Genomic DNA, 8,661 nt, shown 5'->3' on the forward strand with positions numbered 1-8,661 from the left:
GAAACACCACCAGGACATCAGAGGTTAATTCAACCCTGACAACATATAGCTCTGGCCCAGGCTTTTTGAGGTCTGAACCGTAGCTATGGTTATTCAAATAAATAAATATATCAACTGTTCTTTATTATTAAGACTTCAACAAGAATCTTGTTAGAAATTAGACTTAAACTCTGGGAAAAAATCGTACAGTATATTTCACAATAACAATTCATAAATGAAGTATTATTCCTTCCAATGAATTCTAAATGTTTCTGGCTTGCAAAAGAGAAACACCATATATACTTGTTTCCGACAGTTGGCAATCAGATTTAGATCCTGATCCTGCAATGATTTACACATGTAATTAGTTTTATGCACTGTAAGTAGTCCTAGTAACTTCAGTGGTACAACTCACAGTATGTAAAGTTTAGCATGTGCAAAGTCTTTGCAGGATTGGGGCATTAAGAAGTACAAAAGGCTATAGATAGTCAATAATATTAGACCCCAAATAATCCAAAATGATATCAAATCCACAACTTGCATATCGGGTATCCCAATGCATTACTCCATTGAATCCTGTCCCGTCCAGGTACACCCTCCATATTTTTCTCATTTGTCCCCAAAATTGTTCCACTTAAAAGGCATAAATAAAGAAAGAAAAAAGGGGCTAGCTATAGAAAAAACTCCCCTTAAAAATAGAGAGAGAATTTAGTATTCTCATTTTAACAATGGTCCTGAACCTCTTTCTAGTCTAAGCAGGGGCTGATATTGCCTCTTTCTTTCACAAATAACATGCCAGATTCCTAGTGCCTTTTCTTCATAACAACGTTCTCAAACAGAAAATCATTCTTTCAATTAAGAGAAAAAGGAAAACTCCCTAATATTTCCACATAATTCAATCACCACCAAAATATACAGTCGATTTTACCAGTCTGTTGCTGTCATCATCCTAGAGATTCATAAAGGTACTCATAGCTCCAATTCAGAACAGTGCCTGGAAAGTTCAGAATAAATTTCCAGTGAATGGTTAGAATACTTATTTCTTTGTTCCTCAACAAAGAAAGTTGAAATCCTCCAAAAACATACAAAAAAACCACATAATATTCTACAAAGATTACTATAAATGCACAGTTCAAATACTATATTATACTTTTAAATAGGAATTGGGTGATCCTCCCTATGCTCTGTCTTCTTTGACACTTTCCAGCAGCACAAAGCAGGTAGAAATTGCACCTTCCCAGCCAGCTCAGGATTATCCTTCTATAAAGTGAATCCCTGGATAATGCAGAGACACTAAGGTTGGCTCTTCAGCATATGGAATGTGCGTAGGGATGGTTGGAGGGGTAAAGAGGGAGAGCAGCATGGTCAAAGTGCTCTTAAATATGGGGCCATGGGCATCCAGGTGTAATTCAGGACTTGTCTACACAGGGACTTCCAGGAAAGCTAATCTGAATTGACTTTGAAATGAATTAGTTAAACCACATTAAACTCCTGTGTGAACACCCTCATTCACTTCCAAAGTGAATTAATCTAAACTGAATTAAAGCCACTTTAATTCTGAAATACTGCATCCACATAGATATTTAATATGGTTTAACTAACCCAATTCAAAGTCACATTTTTAGCTATTTGGATTAGGTTTCTTGGATGATCCCATGTAGATGAGCCCTTTGAACAGCCCTGAGGCTGTTCCAAGTTACACAGACATGTTAAAGTTGGGAAGTACCGGGATTTAAGGGCAAGCATCAGCATTAAGCTGTCTTAGGGTATGTCTACACTACGAAATTAGGTCGAATTTATAGAAGTCGGTTTTTTAGAAATCGGTTTTATATATTCGAGTGTGTGTGTCCCCACAGAAAATGCTCTAAGTGCATTAAGTGCATTAACTCGGCGGAGCGCTTCCACAGTACCGAGGCAAGCATCGACTTCCGGAGCGTTGCACTGTGGGTAGCTATCCCACAGTTCCCGCAGTCTCCGCTGCCCATTGGAATTCTGGGTTGAGATCCCAATGCCTGATGGGGCTAAAACATTGTCGCGGGTGGTTCTGGGTACATATCGTCAGCCCCCCGTTCCCTCCCTCCCCCCGTGAAAGCAAGGGCAGACAATCATTTCGCGCCTTTTTTCCTGACTTACCTGTGCAGACGCCATACCACGGCAAGCATGGAGCCCGCTCAGGTAACCGTCACCCTATGTCTCCTGGGTGCTGGCAGACGCGGTACTCCATTGCTACACAGTAGCAGCAACCCCTTGCCTTGTGGCAGCAGACGGTACAGTACGACTGGTAGCCGTCATCATCATGTCTGAGGTGCTCCTGGTCGCCTCTGTGAGGTCGATCAGGAGCGCCTGGGCAGACATGGGCGCAGGGACTAAATTTGGAGTGACTTGAGCAGGTCATTCTCTTTAGTCCTGCAGTCAGTCCTATTGAACCGTCTTATGGTGAGCGGGCAGGCGATACGGACTGCTAGCAGTCGTACTGTACCATCTTCTGCCGAGCAGCCATGAGATGTGGATGGCATGCAGTCCTTCTGCACCGTCTGCTGCCAGCCAAAGATGTAAAAGATAGATGGAGTGGATCAAAACAAGAAATAGACCAGATTTGTTTTGTACTCATTTGCTTCCCCCCCTCCCCTGTCTAGGGGACTCATTCTTCTAGATCACACTGCAGTCACTTACAGAGAAGGTGCAGCGAGGTAAATCTAGCCATGTATCAATCAGAGGCCAGGCTAACCTTCTTGTTCCAATAAGGACAATAACTTAGGTGCACCATTTCTTATTGGAACCCTCCATGAAGTCCTGCCTGAAATACTCCTTGATGTAAAGCCACCCCCTTTGTTGATTTTAGCTCCCTGAAGCCAACCCTGTAAGCGCCCCTCCCAGCGTCAGAGCAATGGCAAACAATCGGGCATCTGAGAGTGCTGTCCAGAGCAGTCACAATGGAGCACTCTGATGGGGCTAAAACATTGTCGCAGGTGGTTCTGGGTACGTGTCGTCAGGCCCCCGTTCCCTCCCTCCCTCCGTGAAAGCAAGGGCAGACAATCATTTCGCGCCTTTTTTCCTGAGTTACCTGTGCAGACGCCATACCACGGCAAGCATGGAGCCAGCTCAGGTAACCGTCACCCTATGTCTCCTGGGTGCTGGCAGACGCGGTACGGCTTTGCTGCACAGTAGCAGCAACCCATTGCCTTCTGGCAGCAGACGGTGCAATACGATTGGTAGTCGTCCTCGTCGTGTCTGAGGTGCTCCTGGCCACGTCAGCTGGGAGCGCCTGGGCAGACATGGGCGCAGGGACTAAATTTGGAGTGACTTGAGCAGGTCATTCTCTTTAGTCCTGCAGTCAGTCCTATTGAACCGTCTTATGGTGAGCGGGCAGGCGATACGGACTGCTAGCAGTCGTACTGTACCATCTTCTGCCAGGCAGGCAAGAGATGAGGATTGCTAGCAGTCGTATTGTACCATCTTATGCCAGGCAGGCAAGAGATGAAGATGGCTAGCAGTCGTACTGTACCATCTTCTGCCGAGCAGCCATGAGATGTGGATGGCATGCAGTCCTTCTGCACCGTCTGCTGCCAGCCAAAGATGTAAAAGATAGATGGAGTGGGTCAGAACAAGAAATAGACCAGATTTGTTTTGTACTCATTTGCCTCCTCCCCTGTCTAGATCACACTGCAGTCACTCACAGAGAAGGTGCAGCGAGGTAAATCTAGCCATGTATCAATCAGAGGCCAGGCTAACCTCCTTGTTCCAATAACAACGATAACTTAGGAGCACCATTTCTTATTGGAACCCTCCATGCAGTCCTGCCTGAAATACTCCTTGATGTACAGGCACACCCTTTGTTGATTTTAGCTCCCTGAAGCCAACCCTGTAAGCCGTGTCGTCAGTCGCCCCTCCCTCCGTCAGAGCAACGGCAGACAATCGTTCCGCGCCTTTTTTCTGTGCGGACGCCATACCAAGGCAAGCATGGAGGCCGCTCAGCTCACTTTGGCAATTAGGAGCACATTAACCACCACACGCATTATCCAGCAGTATATGCAGCACCAGAACATGGCAACGCGATACCGGGCGAGGAGGCGACGTCAGCGCGGTCCCGTGAGTGATCAGGACATGGACACAGATTTCTCTGAAAGCATGGGCCCTGACAATGCATGCATCATGGTGCTAATGGGGCAGGTTCATGCTGTGGAACGCCGATTCTGGGCTCGGGAAACAAGCACAGACTGGTGGGACCGCATAGTGTTGCAGGTCTGGGACGATTCCCAGTGGCTGCGAAACTTTTGCATGCATAGGGGCACTTTCATGGAACTTTGTGACTTGCTTTCCCCTGCCCTGAAGCGCATGAATACCAAGATGAGAGCAGCCCTCACAGTTGAGAAGCGAGTGGCGATAGCCGTGTGGAAGCTTGCAACGCCAGACAGCTACCGGTCAGTTGGGAATCAATTTGGAGTGGGCAAATCTACTGTGGGGGCTGCTGTGATGCAAGTAGTCCACGCAATCAAAGATCTGCTGATATCAAGGGTAGTGACCCTGGGAAATGTGCAGGTCATAGTGGATGGCTTTGCTGCAATGGGATTCCCTAACTGTGGTGGGGCTATAGACGGAACCCATATCCCTATCTTGGCACCGGAGCACCAAGCCGCCGAGTACATAAACCGCAAGAGGTACTTTTCGATAGTGCTGCAAGCTCTGGTGGATCACAAGGGACGTTTCACCAACATCAACGTGGGATGGCCGGGAAAGGTGCATGATGCTCGCATCTTCAGGAACTCTGGTCTGTTTCAAAAGCTGCAGGAAGGGACTTTATTCCCAGACCAGAAAATAACTGTTGGGGATGTTGAAATGCCTATATGTATCCTTGGGGACCCAGCCTACCCCTTAATGCCATGGCTCATGAAGCCGTACACAGGCAGCCTGGACAGTAGTCAGGAGCTGTTCAACTACAGGCTGAGCAAGTGCAGAATGGTGGTAGAATGTGCATTTGGACGTTTAAAGGCGCGCTGGCGCAGTTTACTGACTCGCTTAGACCTCAGCGAAACCAATATTCCCACTGTTATTACTGCTTGCTGTGTGCTCCACAATATCTGTGAGAGTAAGGGGGAGACGTTTATGGCGGGGTGGGAGGTTGAGGCAAATCGCCTAGCTGCTGGTTACGCGCAGCCAGACACCAGGGTGGTTAGAAGAGCACAGGAGGGCGCGGTACGTATCAGAGAAGCTTTGAAAACCAGTTTCATGACTGGCCAGGCTACGGTGTGAAAGTTCTGTTTGTTTCTCCTTGATGAAACCCCCCGCCCCTTGGTTCACTCTACTTCCCTGTAAGCTAACCACCCTCCCCTCCTCCCTTTAATCATTGCTTGCAGAGGCAATAAAGTCATTGCTGCTTCACAGTCATGCATTCGTTATTCATTCATCACACAAATAGGGAGATGACTACCAAGGTATCCCAGGAGGGGTGGTGGAGGAGGGAAGGAAAATGCCACACAGCACTTTAAGCACAGCACTTTAAAAGTTTACAACTTTAAAATTTATTGAATGCCAGCCTTCTTTTTTTTGGGCAATCCTCTGTGGTGGAGTGGCTGGTTGGCCGGAGGCCCCCCCACCGCGTTCTTGGGCGTCTGGGTGTGGAGACTATGGAACTTGGGGAGGAGGGGGGTTGGTTACAGAGGGGCAGCAGTGGCAGTCTGTTCTCCAGCTGCCTTTGCTGCAGCTCAACCATACACTGGAGCATACTGGTTTGGTCCTGCAGCAGCCTCAGCATTGAATCCTGCCTCCTCTCATCACGCTGCCGCCACATTTGAGCTTCAGCCCTGTCTTCAGCCCGCCACTTACTCTCTTCAGCCCGCCACTTACTCTCTTCAGCCCTCCACGTCTCCTCCCGGTCATTTTGTGCTTTCCTGCACTCTGACATTATTTGCCTCCACGCATTCGTCTGTGCTCTGTCAGTGTGGGAGGACAGCATGAGCTCGGAGAACATTTCATCCCGAGTGCGTTTTTTTTTCTTTCTAAGCTTCACTAGCCTCTGGGGAGGAGAAGATCCTGTGATCATTGAAACACATGCAGCTGGTGGAGAAAAAAAAAGGGACAGCGGTATTTAAAAAGACACATTTTATAAAACAGTTGCTACACTCTTTCAGGGTAAACCTTGCTGTTAACATTACATACATAGCACATGTGCTTTCGTTACAAGGTCGTATTTTGCCTCCTCCCACCGCGTGACTACCCCCTCAACCTTCTCCCTTCCCTGTGGCTAACAGCGGGGAACATTTCTGTTTAGCCACAGGCAAACAGCCCAGCAGGAATGGGCTTCTCTGAGTGTCCCCTGAAGAAAAGCACTCTATTTCAACCAGGTGACCATGAATTATATCTCACTCTCCTGAGGATAACACAGAGAGATAAAGACCGGATTTTGGTTGAATGCCAGCAAACATACACTGCAATGCTTTGTTCTACAGTGATTCCCGAGTACGTGTTACTGGCCTGGAGTGGTAAAGTGTCCTACCATGAAGGACGAAATAAGGCTGCCCTCCCCAGAAACCTTTTGCAAAGGCTTTAGGACTACATCTAGGAGAACCGCAAATGCCAGGGCAAAGTAATCCTTTCACATGCTTGCTTTTAAACCATGTATAGCATTTTAAAAGGTACACTCACCAGAGGTCCCTTCTCCGCCTGCTGGGTCCAGGAGGCAGCCTTGGGTGGGTTCGGGGGGTACTGGCTCCAGGTCTAGGGTGAGAAACAGTTCCTGGCTGTCGGGAAAACCGGTTTCTCCGCTTGCTTGCTGTGAGCTATCTACAACCTCCTCCTCATCATCATCTTCTTTGTCCCCAAAACCTACTTCCGTATTGCCTCCATCTCCATTGAAGGAGTCAAACAACACGGCTGGGGTAGTGGTGGCTGAACCCCCTAAAATGGCATGCAGCTCATCATAGAAGCGGCATGTTTGGGGCTCTGACCCAGAGCGGCTGTTCGCCTCTCTGGTTTTCTGGTAGGCTTGCCTCAGCTCCTTCAGTTTCACGCGGCACTGCTTCGGGTCCCTGTTATGGCCTCTGTCCTTCATGCCCTGGGAGATTTTCAGAAAGGTTTTGGCATTTCGAAAACTGGAACGGAGTTCTGATAGCACGGATTCCTCTCCCCAAACAGCGATCAGATCCCGTACCTCCCGTTCGGTCCATGCTGGAGCTCTTTTGCGATTCTGGGACTCCATCATGGTCACCTGTGCTGATGAGCTCTGCATGGTCACCTGCAGCTTGCCACGCTGGCCAAACAGGAAATGAGATTCAAAAGTTCGCGGTTCTTTTCCTGTCTACCTGGCCAGTGCATCTGAGTTGAGAGTGCTGTCCAGAGCGGTCAGAATGGAGCACTCTGGGATAGCTCCCGGAGGCCAATACCATCGAATTGTGTCCACAGTACCCCAAATTCGAGCCGGCAACGTCAATTTAAGCGCTAATCCACTTGTCAGGGGTGGAGTAAGGAAATCGATTTTAAGAGCCCTTTAAGTCGAAATAAAGGGCTTCATTGTGTGGACGGGTGCAGGTTTAAATCGATTTAACGCTGCTAAATTCGACCTAAAGTCCTAGTGTAGACCAGGGCTTAAAAACCACCTTCCTGAGCTACGTCAACTACAGCTCAGGCATGTCTCAAGATCTGGCCTACAAGTACAATACTACAGAACTTCACTTAAATAAATTCTACTAACTTCCTGTCCAGTTCTTCAGTTGCAGCCCTAAATGGTCTGATTTAAAAGCAATTTAATCCAGCTCCAGAGTGGGGAATGTTTTTATTTAATAGCTGCTGAGCCTCTTAATAGCAGCTCTCCAAAACTAAAACAAAGGCATAAAATTTTCCCCTGAGAAGGTAAACAGTCAAAACTGCATTCTAAAACTCATGATGTTATAAACTGAGTCACTCTACAGTTATTAATTCTTTGGTTATATCCCAAAGAGCAAACACTTTAAATTTGCTGACAACTTGCATATAGGGTATCCCACAGTGAGATACCTTAGTAAATCTGGAATGGTAGACAATAACTAACAGATAAATTTCTTTGTAATTCTCACAAGTAGATGGCACTAGGTACAAAGCCCTTTCTGGCAATGGGTTAGTTTGTAAAGCCCTTTCCTCTGGGTGAGCTTATGACTTTGGAACAACTCACATAAAAATATTTTATCTTGTTACCTGGACTCCCTATAGCAGTGGTGGGCAATCTGTGGCTCGCTGGTCGCACGTGGCCCATCAGGGTAATCCGCTGGTGGGCTGCGAGACAGTGTTTACATTGCCCATCCGCATACAAGGCTGTCTGCAGCTCCCAGTGGCCACAGTTGGCCATTCCTTGTTTATTTTGAGGGATGCCACTCATTGTAGTCCCCAAATCTACCTACATTCTGCATTAAGTTGATTTTCCATAATTTATATTGTAGAAAATTATTTATAACAGAAATAAAGAAATATGAAACTGACGTTATAGAAAAAGTTATCTATATTAAAGGAATGAATTCCACATCATTTTAATTTTTTTCCATGAATAGCATGGTGTCCTTTAGTTTGGTTCTTTGTCACACATTGGGGCATTTGCAGGTTGAGAAGTATAATTGCGGTTAGAATCCAACCCTGTGTATTGTCAAATTCTTAAGACATGGTTCCCAACAATTAATGAAGTAATATACAAATAATGACTTTGCAAATCAGGATTTT

At 46.8% G+C, this 8,661-nt stretch overlaps 1 protein-coding gene across 1 annotated transcript; it reads right to left on the reverse strand.

Annotated features, from left to right (window-relative positions):
* Positions 1–5,420: 5,420 nt before the first annotated feature.
* LOC142072017 (uncharacterized) lies at positions 5,421–7,509 on the reverse strand. The gene is made up of 2 exons (XM_075128244.1): positions 6,622–7,509; positions 5,421–6,033 (listed from the first exon to the last, which is right to left on the reverse strand). The coding sequence occupies exons 1-2, from the start codon at positions 7,202–7,204 to the stop codon at positions 5,492–5,494; spliced, it is 1,125 nt and encodes a 374-aa protein (XP_074984345.1). The 5' UTR covers positions 7,205–7,509; the 3' UTR covers positions 5,421–5,491.
* Between the last annotated feature and the right edge of the window lie 1,152 nt (positions 7,510–8,661).

The sequence above is a fragment of the Caretta caretta genome, chromosome 5 (genome assembly GCF_965140235.1).
Source record: "Caretta caretta isolate rCarCar2 chromosome 5, rCarCar1.hap1, whole genome shotgun sequence".
NCBI classification, from domain to species: Eukaryota; Metazoa; Chordata; order Testudines; family Cheloniidae; genus Caretta; species Caretta caretta.